At 17.6% G+C, this 22,577-nt stretch overlaps 1 protein-coding gene across 1 annotated transcript, besides 2 other annotated features; it reads left to right on the top strand.

Moving 5' to 3' along the window:
- Positions 1-72: 72 nt before the first annotated feature.
- Positions 73-772: a repeat region.
- An 868-nt stretch (positions 773-1,640) lies between these two features.
- Positions 1,641-2,926: a repeat region.
- A 13,222-nt stretch (positions 2,927-16,148) lies between these two features.
- On the top strand, positions 16,149-20,120 carry PGAL8A_00375400 (serine/threonine protein kinase, putative; the record flags this gene model as incomplete). Its single annotated transcript, XM_028672819.1, has 1 exon — positions 16,149-20,120. The coding sequence occupies one exon, from the start codon at positions 16,149-16,151 to the stop codon at positions 20,118-20,120; it is 3,972 nt and encodes a 1,323-aa protein (XP_028529334.1).
- Between the last annotated feature and the right edge of the window lie 2,457 nt (positions 20,121-22,577).

The raw sequence follows: 22,577 nt of genomic DNA, 5'->3' as shown, positions 1-22,577 counted from the left end.
CTATTATAAAATTAAACTAAAACCATTTTATTCTTTCATAGATATTTTGGCTGATTTATGTATAATATTTGGTGTCACATTGATTTATTAACTGAGTGTTCGGTGATTTTACTGGAGTACTGAACAAACCAATTAATAAAGAGCATGTAGAGGTGCCTCTACGATTTTGATTGTATTTATATGTATCTTTAATATGCTTTGAACGAGTAACTATTAACTCTGTGCTCTACTTCGTTCAACATTCTTTACTTTCAATAGGCATTTATTTACTTTAATAAAAATCCTTATATTTATTAAAAATTTAAATCCTTATTGAATATTGACTAATAATTAAATGTAACTTAATTATTTCTTTGTTGTGAGTTATATTCAGTAATTTAATATATTGCTGTTGAATTAACAAACGCAAACGATTATTAAAAATGCAACTTAATTATATGAATATTAATTACGTGAAAATTTTATTGTCATATGTATAAAATTTTCTCTCATAAATTCAAAATATAAATATTATGCAAATTAAACTCTTTACAAAAACATTATTATCTTTTTGTTAAAAAAAATCTCTCTCCTCCCAAAAAAAAAATTAAATCTTTTTATTTTTTTTTTTTTATTTTTTTTATCTTTATCATTTTCAAAAGAAACATTTCTCAAAAAAAAATTCCAATAATTTTTTTTTTTTTTTTTTTTTAGTTAGCACAACTAACTATGTATTCTCCACATAGCTAGTCCTTTTATAGCCAAAAAGGTTAATGAAGCCTTTTATTAACCAAGTATACACATTTCTATATATGTATTTTCCTTGCAATTTTTACATAAACAAATAGAGTTAAATCTATTTTATATTTATTCAAATTAGAATTTAAAACAATATCAAAAATATTATTTATTGACCATTTATGTACACTAAAAAAGAAAATATCTATCTTTTTTTTTGTGTAAACATGTAAAAAAAGTTATATAAACATGCATATATTAAAGTTAATTTTTTTTTTTTTTCTCTGTGTAATGAATATTGATGCTAGTAATAAAAAAATATACAACAGTATATTTCATTAATTATAAAGTGTAAACATTAACTCAAGTTTAACATAAATAATAAAGTAGAAATTAAGTAATGAATTGTTAAATGTTATTAAATATAAAAAAATTTATTTTATAATAAGCAAGATAATCAAAGACCTCTTCATATGCTCCTTATTATCTTAACCATTCAAATTCCTAGAAAAGTCAGAATGTCCAATTAATAGACCATATATAGATGAATGATAGTAACCTTTATCATAAAATTGCTTTAATAAAAGTACACAAGAAATTTTATTAAACTAGATTAATCTTTATAAATTAGCTATAGTATTCAGAATAAATAAAATATTAAATAAACATTTTGTTTTAAATATTTATATATTTTATAAGAAATAAGATATTTATTTCATGTTATAAAGAATAATTATATGAGGCTTATATATTATCTGAAACAAGTAATTTTATAATAAATATAATCATTATGTATTATATATTTTCTTTGTTATCTGGACTGTTCTACTTAAAACAAAATTATTTAAAAATTCATTAAGTTTAAAACAGCAGAAACATTTTTATGTCTACTCAAATAAAAACTCATACAATGATATTTTAATATAATGAATAAAGACATAGAAAGGCTTAATTTGAATGTTTTTAATATGTTTATTAATTTAAATTATTTTTATATGTTCATTAGTAAGAATGATAATTATATATCAAAAGCCAAAATATTTAAGGGATTACCTAAGTTCATTGAAACATTTTTAGAAGATTATTTTAGGTGCTTTACAAAGTCAAAAAGAAAAGTAAAGATATTATAATTTTCTTGAAATTAGAGATATGTAATTATTGAACCTACAACATCTCCTTTATATAAAAAAAATTTAGCAAAAATTTCAACTTATAAGAACATAACCAATATATTACAACTTCAAATTATGTTATTAAGGTTCCTTTTAATTAACAGAGAAGAAAAATTCAATTAAATTGAAAAATTGATTGCAAATGAACAAGAGTTTAACGTAGCAGGAGCAGTGAATTATTTTATAACAAATAGCACAGTATATGCTAAGAGTTGTTTATACATGAATGAACCCAATGGTTCAATCTTTGTAGATCTTTGGATAATACTTAGAAAGCGTATTCCAATTTCCATTTAAATTAATGATCCTGTAAATATTTCTAGTGATGAAAATTTTGTGGAATCAATGAAATATTTAAGAGAAATAGAAATAGAAGATAATTCTAACATAAAACCACAAGAAGCAAGAGTTCTTAATATAAATAAAAAGAATTATGGAGAGATAGAATGTGATAGAACAGTAGAAAAAAGTAAATATTATTGTTGTAGTGAAAAGGGATATTTTAAAAGGCATTTCATATGTCATAAGAAGAAATGTAGTGATTATAATTTAATTTGTCATTTATCATTTGTATGTAAAAATAAAGATTTAGAGAAGATAGATATGATTAGATATATAATAAAGAATAGAAGGTACTAAATTTATTTAAATGTTAAGAAGAATTAAACTAAATTACAAGAACAAAATTTAATTCAGAAATATACAGACAAACAAAAAGAATATCTTGAGAAAAAAAAAGAAAAAGAGAAAGAATAATATAATAGTAACAATCAAGAAAACATCGAAGAATTTTTTAGAAAAAGAAATAGAGTCATTAAAATTCGTATAATTGAAGAAGAAGAAATTAAAATTAAAAATGATATAGGAGAAACAGAGAAAAGTAAATCATTTGTTAATAACGTACAGAATGTTAGTAGTATTAAAGGGTTTTGAAATAATGCCAAGCAATTTGTTAATATTAATGGAAAAAAATAACATGTTTTACTATATGCAGGAGCCGAATTATATACCATAGCAGAAATATCAGTCTAGGAATTCAGTCATGATTCGCTACATTAAATATAAAAAAGCCACTTATACTTGTTAGTGGTGTAGTTATAAATAAATAAGGATATTCTATAATGATAATTATGTACATATAATATATGTATGGACTAAAAAAAACGGGAAAAACAAAAGATATTGATCAAAAAATTATTCAATGTATTATTAATGAAACCATTCTAACTTATCATTAAGATAAAAATGGATTATAAGGAAACACCAAATTCATTCCATTTCTCTGGTGGAATAGAAATATGATAACAACAAGTAAACATCAATTTTCTTTTGAAATACTTGGTAAAACGCAAAGTTACTATCATAAATCATTGAGTGAATAAATGTTAGCTGATATATATTGTATGAATAATAAAATGATATAGTGAACATCATAAATTGTTCAAAAAAGTATATCGTTGAGATTTTTGAATTATTGATAAGATGTTATAAAATATAACTAAAATTTTAATATTTTATTTAAGTTATTTGAGAAAATCAATAAGGCATATATGTTAGGAAAAAATTTTTTTTTTTTTTTGAGAATTAAATAATGATTTTCTTATGACAAAAACAAATAAATTACATCATTTACAAGAGTTAATTTTTGATGAATGAAAATATATGTATGTCCTATTAAAAATATTTGTATTTATTAATTAAAGTTTTAATAAGAATAAATAATAGTTTTAATTAGGCAATGTGAATACTATAATTAATTCTTAATATATTAATAATAAAATATTAATTTAACATAACCTTAAATAAAGGAATTAAATTCAATATAAAATAAATATTTCATTTTATGATATATAGAATGATTATGTAAAAATTATATATTATATGTAATAATTTTATAATTAATAAAATGAGTAGTGATAATTCTATATTATCTTTGTTAATTTAGTTATTCAATGTATTATAAAAATATTTGAAAGACCTATTAATAAATCAACATATGAACTAATATAGAGGATTTAGGAAATAAGTTATCCGATAGTGGTCCTTAAATAGAATTATTGACACTTTTAAATTATTGATAAGATAAAATTATAATATAAGAAGTTGATTAAGTAAGCAAAATATTTTAGAATATATGTAACTTTTTTAAAACATTTTTTTTGGTGTAAATTAAAATTTTGTGTATTTTTCATAAGAATTTATTTTTGTCTCATTATTTTTTTTGAAAGAATTGTTTTTTATGAGAAAAATTTCTATGGAAAGTTGCATAAAAATTATAATATGTTAAGTTGTTACAGTTTTTATATTAAGTATTAATTGATATCAAGTAAAAATGAATACAAAACATTTTTAATTTTTTTTAGGGACATTTTTTTGAATAATATAAACTTTTCTTAATTAATTGTAATTTAAAATAATAATGAAGAATATAGAGCTAAATATATTTTATTATTTATTCCAAAAGATATATGAAATAAAATAGATAGTTCATATCAAGCAGTTTTATTGCTTATGGTATATATTTTCTTTTTAATGTTTAAATTACAATTAGTAAATTTAGTGAAAATCATTCTAAATTCTCTTTACTAATTTTATAATTTTATACTAAGCAAAAGCCACTGAATAGTCACTGAATTAGTTATAACACTGATATAGTAGATCATGCCATATCTAATGTATCGTGTCATTATAAAGCAAATATATTAATATAAAAGTTATGGTGACATTGCTTTTATTAAATGTATGTATTCCACAATGAATAAACTTTTTGTTGTTTAATATTAGTTGTATACAATGCATAAAATATTATTTATAATGACTGTTTCTTCTAAACAATTCAATCGTTAAATGAAGTTAAGCATTTATTAAAACTTATCATATACATATTTTTGGGACATATTTCATTAATAATAGTATATTGCAGTTATTTTAATTGAAATTATTTATATTTAATTTAGAATTCAGGCATATAGAAGTACAAAACATCTCATATTTTTGGATTTTTAAATAAATAAATTATAATGATTTTCTCAATTAAATGATATTATCTTATAATAAATATCCATATTGTCGAAGATATCATTGACCTCTTAATTTTAATAAAATAAAGAAAAAATATTAAGAGTGAGAGTTCCTATTTCATGTAAAGTATTTGAGAGATGTAAATATAAAGATGTTCATGTAAATATATATAGTAAGATTTGGTATCTAGGGACAACTATGAAAATACTTAAGAAAAGATATGTGTCTAAAGATATAAATAATAATAATAAGAAAAATTATATAAAAAAATTCTATGTGATATTTCTAAAAAATATATTATTTTTTTTAATTTATTTTTCTGTGCTGTATTTTTTTCTTTAAAAAAAAAATTTAATTTTATTTATGATTTTGAGGGTGTGAATTATTTTTTTCTAATAGATAGTTTTTAACAAAAACGATCAAGAAATGTCACTAAAAAATAAGTTATAAAATGAATTATTTTATTATATAATATATAGATAATCAGATAAAAGGCATATATGATCCACATTAACTTTATTAAAATTAATAGAGTTTTCTTTATATATTATATATTAAATTGACTGTTTAAAATACAATAAAAATATTTAGATAAACAATTAATAGATCATTGGGCTAATATAAAAATTCCAATGTCATACTTTATTAATATTTTTTACATTTACTTTGTAGAAATAATATTTCGGATATTTATTGAAATAAAATATTATGTATCTATAAAAATACAGAAATAATCTAATGTATTTTCTTCATATTAGTAGATTTCCTGAATATAGTGGAGATAATAAAAGTGTGAATAAAACACAGATGAATTTTTAGGTGGAAGTTAAAACGAATTAGTTAATAAATTATAATATTAACCTTTTATAAAATAATAGTAAAATATAAATAAAATGAAAAGTTAGATAAATATACTCTTGTTTAATATATTATATTAAATATTTAGTTAAAAAGCAACAATGATAAGTAGCTGTTTTTATAAGAAAAAAAAATAATTTTATTAAATTTATATTTTTCAGTAGAAAAAGTGAAATTTTGAAAAAAATTTTAAATTTTTTTCATGGAAAAATGCTCATTTTTATAAGTTAATATATCACATATAATTTTTGATAAGTTATATTTTTAAGAATTAATAAAAAGAATTATATCTTTTCTTAAATAATTCAATGTTTTATAAGCAATTAAAGTATTCAAAATAAGTAATATATTGTTTTAATAGATTTATTTGTGTTTTGTGAAGTTATTTGAAGGGTTATATTTATTCAATGTTATGTATTTTAATTATAAAAATTTTACATACTGCTAATAACAAGTAATTTTACTATTAATAATGTTATGAACTATTCAATATACTATTTACTAACATTTTTTTTCATTTCTCTTCAACAGTCCTTTATCATTAAATTAATAAACCACCAATAAATCATAGAATATTCTACATAATTTATAATTTTTAAAATTAACACAAACAAAAATTTTATAACATAATAAGAATCAAATGTCATTTAAATAAAATTTATTTGATATTTTTACGTTATATCCTATAATGTCTATACAATGGAAATAAGGTAGCCTTTAATAGGTGAATTGACCTATTATATTTCACCTCCAATGTTAACAAATGTTATGAAGAAATACTCATTACCTAGATTCTATTAGAATTCTTAAAATAATATGATTATTAACAAAAAGGTTATTAACATTTTCCTTATTTTTTAAGATTCAAAAAGGAATACTAAGATATATAACTAAATGCATTTGAAACAGCTTATTTTTACTGTAACTTTTAAAATAAATGTATTAGAATGAGTGAGAACATATAAACCTATTGATACTAATATATAGTAAAAATATTATATAAGTTATAAAATAGTACTGTTTCATATAAAAAAGAAGATCAAGAAAAAAAATAAGTGATAAACTTATTGTATTAAGATTGTTAAAAATAAAAATTTTAAATATAAATCCTTCTTTATAAAATGTGTAATTATTAAAAGCTTAAATAGATATCAATTATACATAAAAAAATATAAGCACAGATAAAAATAGTACGTATAGAGCAAAAAAATTAAATGTATAAATTCTTGTAAAATAAAAAATAGTAAAAAACCAGTATTGATACTTTTATGTAAAAAAAAAACTCCCATAATCCAAAAAATATACAATAGGAAATTACATTATCCTATAAATTTATTACAATTTACAATTAAAGAAAAGAAGAAATTAAAAAATTTTTTCTTTTTTTAATTATAGATTAATAAAAAATTGTATATAATTTGTTTTTAATGTTAAAAATAATATAAAAAATGATGTTCAACTTTTTTCATTAGTTAAAACATTTTAACACTTATATATTAAAAAGGATTCCTATCAACTAAAAACATTTTTTATAATTTATCAATATAGATTACGTTGAAAGGATTATTAAGATAATTAATTATTTTATTTTTTTTATTTAATAAAATAGAGAAATAAGAAAAAGCAACTATATATAAAATAATAAAGTTAATTTTAAGGTATTTTTTTTTCGATTTCAATAAAATATTTTATGATCAAACTAAGATTAAGATAAAATTTATTTTTAAAAGCATCTGAACATAAATAAATGGATAATAAAAAAACAAATTATAAGGATAAAATAAACATTGCTATAATAATGAACATTAAGTCTATAAATATATTCAAAATTTCATGAACTGTTATTTTTAAATATCTAAATCAGTTTAGGGAAAAAAAAAAAAAAAAAGTAAAACCTTCCAATCCATTGTATAGATTCTTACATACTTTATAGTATATAAAAAAAGTTTGGTTTGAACTATATAAAAACACTTAATTTATTCAGGTAATTATGAAATATTAACAATTCCAATGTTCAATCCAAAAAAAATATTTGAATAACAAAAAGTAAATAAAAAATAATAATAAAAAAAGCAAAATTGTATAAATTATAAAATGTGTATAATTTATAAATTATACTTTTTTTAATTACAATTATTTGATGATTTATTAATGAATGTTCAAATACTTTTATAGCATTTTAATAAGTTAAATTAACAGTGAGTTGAGATATTTCTATATATTTTATTTATTAAGATGCTAATTATTACAAATATTAATTAATTCCTTATAAATTATAGTATTTTTAAACAAAAATTTATTTTACATTGAAATAAATTTTTACTAACATAATTTATTATTAATTCATCATTTAATATCATCATGTTATTTATTCTTCATATTTGTGTTATTAATCCTGAAAAATATATAATTCCCTTTTCCTTTTAGTATTTATATTAACGCATATATCATATTTACGCATCTTAGTAAATATGCATTAATGTATGTATTTTCCTCAAATATTTTACTTGTACAACTAAATTTTTAATTGCATTCAATTTCTTCTTATTATAAATGTAAATAGGTCTATAACACTGTTTGCTTCACTTATTTAAAAATCCTAATACATACAAATTAATTAAAATAACTGAATTAATAAATTTTAGTTTAAGTAGGTTAAAGAAAAATTTAGTTCATTTCTATTATATAAATTTTTTTTAGGAAATTTTATGAAACTCTGTGTTAAAAATATTATTTATGTAAAACTGATTAAAAACAGTTTTTATTTGAAACAACTAGAACTGTTCCTTAAGCAGATCTACTAATTTGTTTTTGATTTTTAAGTTATTCTTTATGAGAGAATAAAAATATATTGACGTTTTTTTTCCTTTTTTTATTAAAATAATTTCCTATCAACATAATTAAATCCTATTTTAGGTATTAATTTAGCTTACATGTATTAGTTATTATAAGCGTTTACAATTAGAAATTAAAATATATGTGATCCAATTAATTTAATTAAAATAAATTATATCAAAATAAATCCTTATGAAAACCAAATAGATAAAAAATAATATAAAAAAATAAAAAATAATAAAAAATATTCAATCAAAGATGAAAGATTAAATGAATTTTTATCATGAAGCTTCCTTTCTTTGATAGATAATCCTTATATATTTTCATTATATATTATTATTTATGGAGTTTCTAAGATCTATTATTATCATTACTATATATAATCTTATACAAGATAATAAATATTCTTTCAACTAGGAAATCATGATATGAATTATATTTTAAATATTATTCATCTCTTATTAATTTATCCATTTGTAAATAATTTATATTATTGTATTAAAATGTACAACTCTATTCATTTTTTAATTATTTCTTAATAATTTGTAAATAGTGTTATTATATTGACTCGTTAAATGGACATTCATACATTTTCATATTATTTTAAGTAAACAAATTAATATAAAGCATTCCAAGAAACTTCTACTTATTATGTATTTATTATAATATTGCTTAATATCGATAATTAAGTATGCTTTAAATATATAAACTATATATTTTAAAATAAACAATTTAATTTATATTGAACTTAAGGCCTCCAATTAACGCTATGCTAATGTACAAAAATTAAATAATGTGTTAAATTTTTTATAATCACCCTAATAAAGCCTATAAAAACTACTACATCTTCACAAAAAATTAAATACTTCTATAAAATTTTTAAATAATTAGAATACACTATTTTTTTCTTAATTCACAATCCAAAAAATAAAAAAGTTCCTTATTCTTTTTCATACACTTTTTAGTACACATATTAATTTATATATCTTAAGGTGTAAATCTTGGTAGGTATATCTTAACATACATATTTTGTGTTATGTGATTCTTTATAATTATATTTTTGAATATTTTCCACAAACCACCAAACTGCTCTTTATAATATTTTTTGATCATATTAAAAATTCAAAAAAATCAATCGTATTCTCTATTTACCAGGTATATATATAATCCTATTTATTTCCATTTACATTACTATTCTTAACAATTTTGTAATTTCATTAAATGTATATAGATACATGAAATCATTGCTATTATAAATAAAAACAATAATTTTTATTTTATCGTTCTTTATAAATATTATATTTAACTCGTTAAAGATACTTAATATAGTTTGTGACATATATATTATCTAAAAAATTGTCTATATTTAATTAAATTATAAAGTAAATACTTTTTTTTTTATACCATGCTGAGGTTCTTTACAAAACATTTAAAGAATATACAATTATATAATAAAAAATAATTTTAAAAAAGGTTGTTCTGTCATCTCATCCATTAAGAAAAGATTGTTAAATTACAAATGTAATAATCAATTAATTTGAACAATTTGAATATTTAATTGTTATAGATATATTTTCTATACTTAAGAAAGGTTTAATATGAATTTACATAATTTTTTCATGACTTATTTATCTCTTCAGTATAACCAAGATACATAATTTCCTAATAAATACTGTTGTATTGAAAAATAATGCCTTCTTTTTATTAGTATTATAGGAAGGAGTTATAACCTGACTCAATTAGTATTAAAAAAGCTTTTTTAAGATTAAAAATACAGTATGGTATTACATTTCATTTTCTCTATTTTTTCTTTTGATTTGTATCGTTTTTTAAAAATTATTATACGGAACTTTGTTTTATTGTCTCTTTAAAGATTTTCATTATAGTTGATGAAATTTTATATTTTATAATTGACTGCAGTAAAATATCATTCTTATAAAAAACCATTATATTAATTTTTATACTTATATATTATTTATAAAATTTTTACTTTTTTTTTTTTCTTTGTATTATTTAATATTGATATTTTATATTTCTATGAAAATGAATTAAAAGAATTAAAAATACTTATCTTAAAAAAATATAGTTTATTATTTTGTATACATGTTGTGTTTTTTAAAAAAATTTTATTTTTTTATTGAAATTTTAACATTTAAAATATAATATTGTTAAAAATAACATTTTCATTTAAATAAAAGTCTTTAAATTTTTCAATAAATGAAAATACCAAATAAATAAATTACATATTCATTTTAAGCAAAAATATATTTTAAAATAAATTTAAAAAAAAAAGAGACTGTAAAAATATATTTTCTTTATTATAGTTAAAATTTATTAATATATCTTTTTATATTTTGTTTCATATGTTAATAAAAAAATTAAAAATAAGTGTTATTAATAAATTTAAAACATATTATTTTATATGCAGAATATTTATAAATATCATTATCTAAAATAAATTCTTAAAATAATGAAGATATGCATTAAAAAAAAAAGACTTCATAAAATCCTTTACTTTTCTTAATGAAAAATAAAGGAATTATACTAATCAATAAAAAAAAAAGAATTAGAAAATAAGAAATAGTTTCCATTTGTAACCTAAAATCATGGATACATAATAAAAGTAAATTATGTATTTCTAAATAAAAGAAAAATTATATACATTTATTATTCATTAGAAATGGTAGTAAAGAAAAATCATAAATATTCTAATTAAAGACAAATCATTTAAAAAGTTCAATGAAGAATAATTTTTTTTTAATTATACAAATGAAAAATTATTCAACTTTTTTTAAAATTTATATTAATAACAGAATAGTTACTTTAAATTTATTTCAGTAGATCTTAACTCATATAAAAAATATTTTCCTGCAAAGTATTTATCATATTAAAAATTCACTTAAAACTTAAATATTTTTTTAATTATTAGATATTCTATAGTTATTATTTCTATTCTAGTGTAGTAGTTAAACTTTTTACTTTATATTTATTCAGTTAAATGTTACAATAAGATATAAATTAGATATTTTTATTCACAAAAATTAAATAAAGTTTTATATTTTTTAATTATTCTTTTCTTTAAGAGTTGCAACTTCATAATTAATTATTCATTTAATTTTTTAGTTCTATAAAATGGAAATTAGTTAAATATTATTTATTTTTTTTAGTAATAACTATTATATAGTGAATAATTTAATTTAAATGTTTACTTAATAGCTGTTCAAAGACTTTTTTAATGATTTGGGTAATCAAATTAAAAAAGAAAAAGTAGAATAATTCCTACTAATATTATTTATTGTAAGAATACTTGTTATTATCATTATATATCTTCATATAATTGCTACATATGATAGGAAGTAAATAACTTATTGAATATGGTATTTATAATACTATAGAAATAGTTGACTAAATATCTTTATTGTCCCCAATATATAAATTCAAATGATATTTAAATTGTTTAATAACAATTCTTATTCATTTTTATAAAACTTAAATATTTAATAAATATAAATATTATATAACTTAATAATATTATCTTTCATCAAATTTTTTTCTCTACAGTAATAAAAAAAATTTATCACTAATCAATTATTAGATCTTTAATAAAAATTTACTATAATAAAATAAAAATTCATAAAAAATAAATTAAAAAAAAAAATAATAATCAATAAATATAGTTCCACCATATTTAAAAAAAAAAAATATATATAGCCCCAAAAAAAAAAAAAAAAATTTTTTTTTTTTTTAATGTACATATTCTAAGACAACATTTTTAGCTAGGCAACCAAGTTATTTTCCTTAAATGTTTTACAGGTATATATAATATTTGAATATACTTTACATAATTCAATTAAACATTTAAAAAAAATTAATAATATATTCTATTTATTATGTCTAAAAAAAATGTAATAAACATCTTTTTTTAAAAAAATAGCAAATGAAAAATTTCGTAAATTATATGTAAAAAAAAAATAAATTTTCTGGAGTATATTCCATTAAACAAAAGACATCTTTTTCATGTTTAAATATTTATTTTATTTCCTTTTCTTTCATTAATTTTATAAAAAAAAAATTATACAAATTAAACACAATAATTTAATAAAACCAAAAAAAAATTTACATATGAAAAATATTTTTAATATTTTTTAATACATCATTTGAACAACTAATGTTCATTTTAAAATTAATTAGACGGGAAAACTCTTAATTCTTCATGTAATGTTTTTAGAAAATTTGTGGATTATTTAAACCTATTTACTGTCAATTACATTCTATAATATTATTATACAAATACTGTAAAATATTCTAAATGAGAATATTCCCTTAGAATGTATTTTTTCTTTTTTTTTTTTTTTTTTTTATTAATAACTTTTTATATTTTTATATATAACAGTAAGTTCTATAGTACTTGTATTCTTTCATTATATGTTCTATTCTTAATGATTTTTATGGTAAAATGTTCATTAATGATCGTTTTAAACTTGTGCATAGTAGTATTTTTTTTTTTAAAGTATGTGAATTTTAACTTAGTTAAATGAATTGAATAAAAAAAAAAGTTCGATATCTATAATCTTAAATTATTGGATATTTCTCATTGAAATATTTTTAAAAGAAAATACACTTTTATTTGTAAATAACTTTTTCAAAAAAAATATAAAATTATTTTTTTTTTCTAATATAAATAATAAATTTTAGACAATTTTCGTCATACTATCTCTTCATAAAAACATTTATTTTGTTTTCTTATGATTTATTCAGTTTCTCTAACAATAAATATCTATAATTAATAAAGTTTCATAATTTTTTTTAACAAATTTTCAAAATTTTTTTGCAGAATATTTCAAACATAATTGTTAAATAAAACAATTAACAAAGTTGTTATTAAATTCTAATATGATTAATAATTAAAATATTTTAAAATTATTTAATGAATTTTATAGCAATTTAAAAGTTCTATGATTTTTTAAATAATCTTGCTAAGATTTAAGTAATTAATTCTATAGTAAATGTAAAATTTTTGTTAACTTAAAAAATTTCTTTCTACTATCTATAAGAGAATTCTAAAAGAAAACATACTGATAATTATAGATGAGATATAATTAAAAATTTATCTTTTAAAAAATTAGTAATGTTCATATCATATTAAGGATTAATAATAATTCTCAATTAGAAAGGAAATAAATCTTTATATATAAATGACAAAATAAAATATATAATTTAGAGAAATAGTAACCTTAAAAAAAGACTTATGAAAAAATAATATTAAATATGTTTAATTCAAATAAATAAAAGTAGTTAGCATAAATGAATCTAATTTTTTGAATACATTTTATCTAAAAACTGAAAAAAATTAAAATAAAAAAAATTTTATAAATGAAATTATTCCTAGTTACATCAAAGGAACATATTATAAATTTCATTAATCTTAGTAACAAAAATGTAAGTAATATTAAATGTAAAATAATACTTATGTAAGTATTTATTTAGAGAAATTTTTAAACATAATATACTTTTTTTTTTTTAAGTTACTATGTTTTAAAATTTCAAAATTTTTAACGAATTAATACTTTTGTAGGAATTGTAATTCATTATTTATATAAAATATATAGAATTTTATTGAGTTAAAGAAATAATATCAATATGTATTGTTTTTTATATTTTAAAAAATTGTAGTAATATTTACAAATATTTAGCAAGTTTAACTTTCATATGTAATATATTATGAATATGTAGAAAATATTATATAAATATAATTTAAATAAATAGAAAACAAATTTAAAAGAATATAATAATATAAAGAAATGTAGAAGACATATAGAAGAAAATTATATATAAAAAAAATAGCATATAATATTTTCTTTTTATATACTTAATTTTTTTCTGGAATACTTATTTAAAAAAAAAATCTCAAATTAATAATTATTCTTAAGAGTTACATATTTCTTCAAACATGGTTTAACTTTTTAAAAATAATGATGATTTCGTTTAATAATTTTTATATTAACTATTATAATCCTTAGGAAATTTAATTGTTATCTTTTAAAATCAATTCTTTTCTGTAAATATTTTATTATTTCCATCATAATTTATAAAAGTTAATTTTCCTGTTTCAGATTTATAATAATTTAAACAAATTTTAAGTTATATACTTTAAAATAGCTTTTTACTTTCTAATAAAACTTAGATCCTAATAATATTTTCTCCATTTATACACTAAATTAATTAAACTTATATATTATTTATTATATTCAATAGTTTCTCCTATTTATCCAGTCTATACCAAATAATTGGTTTCATACTCTTTTTTTTTTTTTTTTTTTAACTTCATATCATAGTTCTTTAGATGAGATAATAAATGGGTATTTTTTATTTCTTAAAACAAATTATATACTGTAAGAAAAAGTATTAATACTTCTGTATATAAAAAATTTACTTTATTGTTTGTTTTATAAAATAAAATATTATTTTATATTAAAATATATTTTATTTAAAATTAATTGATATTAATTATAATAAGTTTAGCTTTATTTTTGTTAAAGGTATTCACATATGTAAATTAATACAATAATTTTATTCTAAATGCTATTTTTAAAAAATTAAAAAAAATTGAAATTAATAAAATTTCTTTAATTGTTTATAATATTATGATGTTTTTCAACATGTTTTAAATAGAAATAAACCAAATGATTATATAATTTAACAACTTAGTAAATTATCATAATACATGTGAAAGAAAAAAGGAATTATATAAAAAGAAAAAAAAAGGAAATTTACATGAAACTTTTCTGTCTATATGGAATTAAAATAATAATACAAAAAAATAACTAAAATATTAAAAAAAAAAAAAATATACCTTAACATATAGTTTTAGAGTATAAAATAAAATAATTTTTTTTTTTTTAAGAATGAAACAACTAAAAAATTAAAGGAACTCACAAAAAAATTGTAAAATGTATTCATTTATATAAAATGTTTATCTCAGCAAATATATATATTTAAAAATAAATTTCAATATTAGATGTAAACTGTTTATATTATAATATAAACAGGAAGGATAAAAAATTTAAAGCCTAATGGTTATCATACATATATTAAAAAAAAATTTGCTTTTAAAATTTTTAAATTTTAGTCTTACACATTTATTCAAAAAAATATTTTTATTATAATTTTTTTTTCATCTCATAAAAGATAAAATTTTTTATTACTAACTTTATTTTTAAAAATATTTATAAATAATTAAACTTTTACCTACATATTCATATAAATTTTATTATTTTGTTTTATTTTTTTATTATGATTACACAAGATATATGCTTTCATGTATTGTACTGAGCTGTATTAATGCATGAATTTTACCTTTAAAAGTTTAAAATATTAATTTCATTTTTAAAAAGTACTAAATTTATGAAAAAGAAAATTTTTAATAAGTAATTTATAAATTTTTTTTTTTTTATCTTTAAAAAAATTACTTTATTACTTTGAATGGAATTGTATTTTTGCTGTTTTTATTTTGTGTTAAAAATATAAATATAATTAACAAGTATAATGATGGATGATAATGAAGTTAATGTATCTAAAACATTTTTAAAACAAAGAATAAAAAAAGTTAAAAGTATTTTGATAAGGGAAAATGAAATGCCAAAAATTGATCAAATTTTCAAGTATGAATTAAAGATAAATTATCCTGAAGTAACTGATTTATTACATTATATTAACGGAATTATTTATAAAAATGTGGATAAATTTAAAAAATTAAGCTTATTATATTCATATGATGATAACAATGATTACAGTACTTCAAATATTAAACAAAACACATTTGTATTTTTATTAAAGCAAAAAATTAAATTTCGAGAAAAATATAAAAACGAAAATTATACTGATTATTTAAGAACAAATCCCTTAATTTTTATTGACACTCTTAATAAATTATTAATTATACCAGGAATAGGCTTCGAATTTAAACTTTATAATTTTGACGAAAAGAATAATAAATATTTTCTGAAAAAAACGGAGATTAAAATTAATAGTTTATATAATCCATGCTTCATTAGATTGAAAAATGATAATTTTAAAAACATAATTAAATTTAACAAGAAAACAGAGAAGAATGATAAAAAAAATGAACATCATATTGAACATTATTTTATAAAAAGAAATTCTGTAGATACCTCAAAAAAATTGAAAACAGATTTTGTATCAAAAGAGAAAAATAATTCTGAAGTAGAGATTAACATTAAAGATGAGGAAAGTTGTAATAACAAAATTAATTGTAAAAATGAGGTTAACTATAATAATGAGGTAAATGATAATTGCGAAGAAAAATACAATGATAAAATAAATGATAAAAGTCATATAGATGATAATAATACAGTAAAACTTGAATATAAGAAAGAAAGAAGAAAAAGAAAAAGTTTTAATACATATAACAGTTCAGAGTGCAATAACAGCAAAAAAAACAAAAATAATTTTAGTAATAATATGAAGAAAAAATATAATCAGAACACAAGTTCAAAAGATGTAAGAGAAGAAGATGAAAATAGTTTAAATCATAATATTTTAAATAATAAAAGTATGCAATTTTTTTATGATTTAATTAATGAATATGAAATATACATAAATAATGTTAAGTGTTATATTATTTTTGATTTAAAAAGTTATTACAAAAATTTAGACATAATGAAGAAATTAAAAAAGAATTTAGAAGAATTAAAAAAACCAAATAATGTTTTTAAAGAAATAATAGAGAAAAAAACTTTTAAGTCATCTAGAGATAAAATTGAATTTATAAAAAGATTTAAAAAAATGATAATTCCAAATTTTAGAATAGAAAAAATAAGAAAGCAGAGAAACCATTTAATTATAGTAGAATTAATGTCTAAAATACAAAATAGCTTAATAATAAAAAGATTACATCAAGAATTATCTAATAAAGTCAATCTAGAAGATTTAATAAATAGTATTTTGAAAAAATTTTTGAAATCAATAGAAAATATAAAAGAAGAAAGTGTAAAGAAATTTTATTTAGATATGGTTAGCACATATTTTTATAATAAAAATTTATCTGTTATAGACTTTAAAAATTTAATACAAATATTCAAGAAAAAAGAAGAACAACAAAAAAATCAAGAATTTTATAACTTATTTCAAAATGATTTAAATTATTTGGAAAAAAATAAAAAAGATTGTGATGAAATAGAAGAAAAAATTAATTCTTTAAAAGGCTTAATTTTAGAGTCTATATTAAAAGAAAAACAGTTAGAAAGATCAGTTAACAGATTATTGCTGAATCATGAGCAGTCAAAATATGGATATTTTTATAAAATTGAACAAACAGATGAAAATAATTTAGATACTACAGAATATGGAAAACTATTAGAAAATTTTTCTAAAGAACCAATAAATTTTTATTCTATTTTAAATAAAAGAAATCTTGATAGACATGCTTATCATGATATAAGAAATTTTAACTATAAAAAGAAAATTAGCGAAAAATTAAAACCTGATATTTCTTTTTCAAGGAATAATCAAATAAGTGAAAGAAACAAAATTTCATCTGATAAATGTAAATATATTTTAGGGAACAATGAAGGATATAATACCATTGATAAAAGTAAAAAAAACATATATCTAAATTCCATTAACGACGAAAATCCTAATAATTCATATATTATAAAAAATTCTTTACAATATATATATGTAAAAAACAAAAAATTTGATAACGAAAGTCAACAGGGTGAAAAAAATAAAATCAATCTAAATGAAAAAGAAGAATCTTCTAAAGACAATAAAAAATATAATGAATATAATAAATGTAAAATTGAAAAGATAAATTATGAAGTTAAAAACGATGAAAAAGAAAATAAATGTGTTAAATATAATAAGCAAGAAAACAAATACTATAAAAAGAAAATTCATTGCAAGTTAATGGAATTTAAAAATAAATTAAATTCAGTCTCAACAAATAGTAATGAAATATATAAATTAAATGAGAACGAGAACTGCAAAAAAGTGGTGAAAAATGTTACAAAAAATTACGTAAATAAATACGGAAAAAAATATACTTTCAAAAAATCTAATAATTGTGAAAGTAAAAAACAGACCAGTGATAAAGAAAAACATAGATATGAAGTAGAAGAATTCTTAAGTGACAATGAAAGTGAACAAGAAAGTGATATAATTAGATCTATATGTGAAAAAAAAAATTTAGTTTTTATTAATGAAAAACAAGAAAAAATAAATAATGAAATATTTTACAAAGTATTTGAACAATATCCTTATAGCTTTTTTTCTAAATCAGTAAAAAATTATAATTTAATTTTAAATGAAAATGAAGAAGAAGCTGAATTATCATGGTTAACAATGTTAAAAAAAAAAAATCATAAAAGATCTATTCTACCTCCAAGTAGAGACACATTTAGGGATGGCACACACTTTTCTAATTGTCGTGCAACTGAACACACATTAAAATTTTTTTTATCTCTCTTATCATTATTAACAAAAAGTGAAGTTGATATAAATTTAAAAAAGTATTTGAAAAAAAATATACAGTTTTTAAATACAGAACTATTTAGTATGAAATTAAACTTAGACAAAAAAAGAGCAATACTTGAGAAGCGTTTAGATCACTTTAATTTCCAAGAAAATTCAGAATTTTCTTTTTACAATCCATTAAAAATAAATATACGTATGATGAATTTAATAGGTAGGGGAGGTTTTGCCGAAGTATGGGAAGTTTTTGATTCAATAAATTTAGAAATGTATGCTGCAAAAATTCATAAAATTGAGCCCAGTATGTCAAATGAAATCAAAAATAAAATAATACAAAGAGCGGAAAACGAAATAAATATTCACATACATTGTCATAGGCATATTTTTATTGTAAAATTAGAATTTTTTTTTGTTTTTGGTTCAGCAACAAATTTACTAGTTGGCATGGAACTATGTGATATTGATTTAGATAAATATATTAAATATCATGGTCCGATAAATGAAATTTTAGCCTTAAGTTGGATTAAGCAAATATTACTTGGTTTATTATATATGAAAAATTTACCTACAGGAAAAGTCCATCATTGTGATTTAAAGCCAGCAAATCTATTAATAAAAGATGGTATAATAAAAATTTCAGATTTTGGTTTAGCTAAACTAATTCTACCTGATACTTGTCAATATTATAATGGAGGTGGAACTTTATATTATCAACCTCCCGAATGTTTAAAAAATAAAAAAAATTTGCTTATTACAGATAAAATTGACATATGGTCACTTGGGTGTATTCTTTATGAAATGCTTTTTTGTGAAAGAGCTTTTCAATTTAATTACCTTGAAAAATGTTCAAAAGAATTGTTAGTTAATAAAATGAAAAAAGGCTTAACTTATCCCAAAATTAACCAAAAAATTTCAGATATAACTTTAAATTATATACAATATTTACTTAATTTTGATTATGAGTTCAGACCTTCCATAGAAGAGGCATTAAGCTATCCAATTTTTAACTATTTTAATATACCTTAAAATGTTCGTATCAAACTATAAATTAAAATTCAATATTTTTTTATAATAAAAATTTTTTCTTTTATTAAATTATGAATATGTAATTTTTTTTTTTTTTTTTTTTTTTTTTTTTGTAAACAAATCATATATTTATCTTTTTAGAAACACGTATATATATGTAGATAGTATCTTATAAACATTATATTTGTTTTCTTATTAATCTCATGTACATTTATACTATTCTTTTTTTTTTTATTTTAATATTAATTTAATTAAAATTATTTATAATTTTTTTTTATATTCCTTGCATTTATATATTTTTTAAAATTTATAAATTTTTTCAATTTAATTTTTTTAAGTTTCTTTTATAATAGTAGTATTGTCTTTTTTTTAATAAATATGTATGAATAATCAAATAAACTTTCAAACAGAGCATAAAATAACATAATCTTTTAATTTAATTTAAAATGCTTTAAAAATATTGTAATGTTATTCTATACATGAATAAATTTATTAAAATATTACCAAAAAGCTTTGATATAAGTTAGCACTAATGACTGCCTATTTTTAAGAAGAATTGTACTTTTTTTCATCATAAAAATTTATTATTATCTAAAATATGTTTCAAGAATATTTTTGTTACTAAAAAAATTATAGCTTTATTTTCTTTAAATAATTTAAGTGCTTTTATAAAAAACTTTTTTTTCTTTTTTATATTTTAATTTTTACAAATTAATTAATAATAAATAAGTATATATATATACTATAATATTTTAATTTTAATAAAGGATATTGTTAATATCCCTCATTATCTTTTTATTTTATAAATTAAAAATTTTTAATCATAACAAAAAAAAAAAAATAAAATAAATCAATAATTTTAAGCTCTAATATGAGTAAAGTTTTGTATTCAATTCATTTTTTCCTTCAATACAATATTACTATTATAAGATAGCATAAATAGGAATTTATCATTTAAAAACTTTCATTTATAAATGAATGTACCATAAATATATCTGTTTAAATATTTATATATCTTAATTTTACAATAAAAATAAGAATTTTATATGAAATAATGCAATATTTTATTATCACCTACTTCTTTCAAAAACATAGAAATATAAAGCATAAAAATGCCTAAATTAAAATATTTTAATTTTCATATTATTCATATATTTATATAAGTAATCAAAATAAAAAAATATTTCTGCTTTATTTATTACAAAGAATTAAGGCTTAATATATTATTTATATCACTTTTATAATAATGTTTGTTCTTTGAAAAAAAAGAATTATTTTTCATTTCATTATTTAAATATCTTTATGCTTACAGTTTATAATAATAATTTCCATATATATTTTTGTGTTAAGTTTTAAATTTTTAATTCTGTGTATTTGTTTAAATTTTCACATGTACCCTTGTTAAGAAATGAACTAGAATCTACTAATGAATATTATCCCTAAAGAATAATTTTAAAAAGATTTGTAAGATTTATTTCTAGAATTTTGCCTTTTTCATAATTAATACATATTAATTTGCATTTCTAAAAATTATACAAAAATAATACACATGTGTATTTATATTTGTAAATAGAGATACAATTGTAATTAAATTTTCTTTTAATTTTATCATAATTTAATAGTATTTTTTCATTTAAAACTCAGAAAATGTAAGCATGTCAATGCTTTTTATTTAGAGCCATACTATTTTTTCATTTTTATTTTTTTTTATTTAATGCCATTTTTCTTGTTAGTACTTCAAAAATTTTTTATAATTACAAAAATTTAATTATGTTAAAAAACAAAAAAAAGTGATGTTTTTAATATTAGTAATATAAAAAATTTTTATAAAAAATTATATAATTAAAAATATTAATAATTTTTATTAAAATCATTTATTCAAACTTTAATAAATACAAAAATAAAAAGAATTTCAAAAATATCATCGTTTAAATGAAAACTAAAAATTAAATTATAAAAATTCTCAGTTAATCTTAATTTTTTTTATATAAAGATTATATTAAATAAAATAAAATATATGGATAATCTTTTAAATAAATGTAGTGCTAATATAACAACTATTATATATAAATGCATACTTCTAAATATATATATATATATATATATATATATATATTTGCACAAAATACATAAATAGTCGATCCCTTAAGCTCCTTGTCATATAATAAAATAATTAAAAAAAAATAACTATAATACAGAGGTTTTAAAAAAAAATTAAATGAATTAATAAAAGAATTTAAAGGGCATCCTATATTTACTCGTATATACATATGTGATACTTGAAGCATTATTCTTAAATGCATATTTTTACATATTAATCATTTACTTTTTTTTATTTGCAGTTAATCCAAAGAAGAGCAATAAAAAAATTCTATTTAAAAAAATTTTTTTATGGGATTTTTCATTTTGAAAAATATTAAACTTATCCTTTTTTTTTTTTTTTTTTTTTTTTTTAAA

Source organism: Plasmodium gallinaceum (genome assembly GCF_900005855.1).
Source record: "Plasmodium gallinaceum strain 8A genome assembly, contig: PGAL8A_v1_98, whole genome shotgun sequence".
Taxonomy (NCBI): domain Eukaryota; phylum Apicomplexa; class Aconoidasida; order Haemosporida; family Plasmodiidae; genus Plasmodium; species Plasmodium gallinaceum.
The sequence above is the reverse complement of the archived record's forward strand: the minus strand, read 5'-3'. Positions and strand labels throughout refer to the sequence as shown.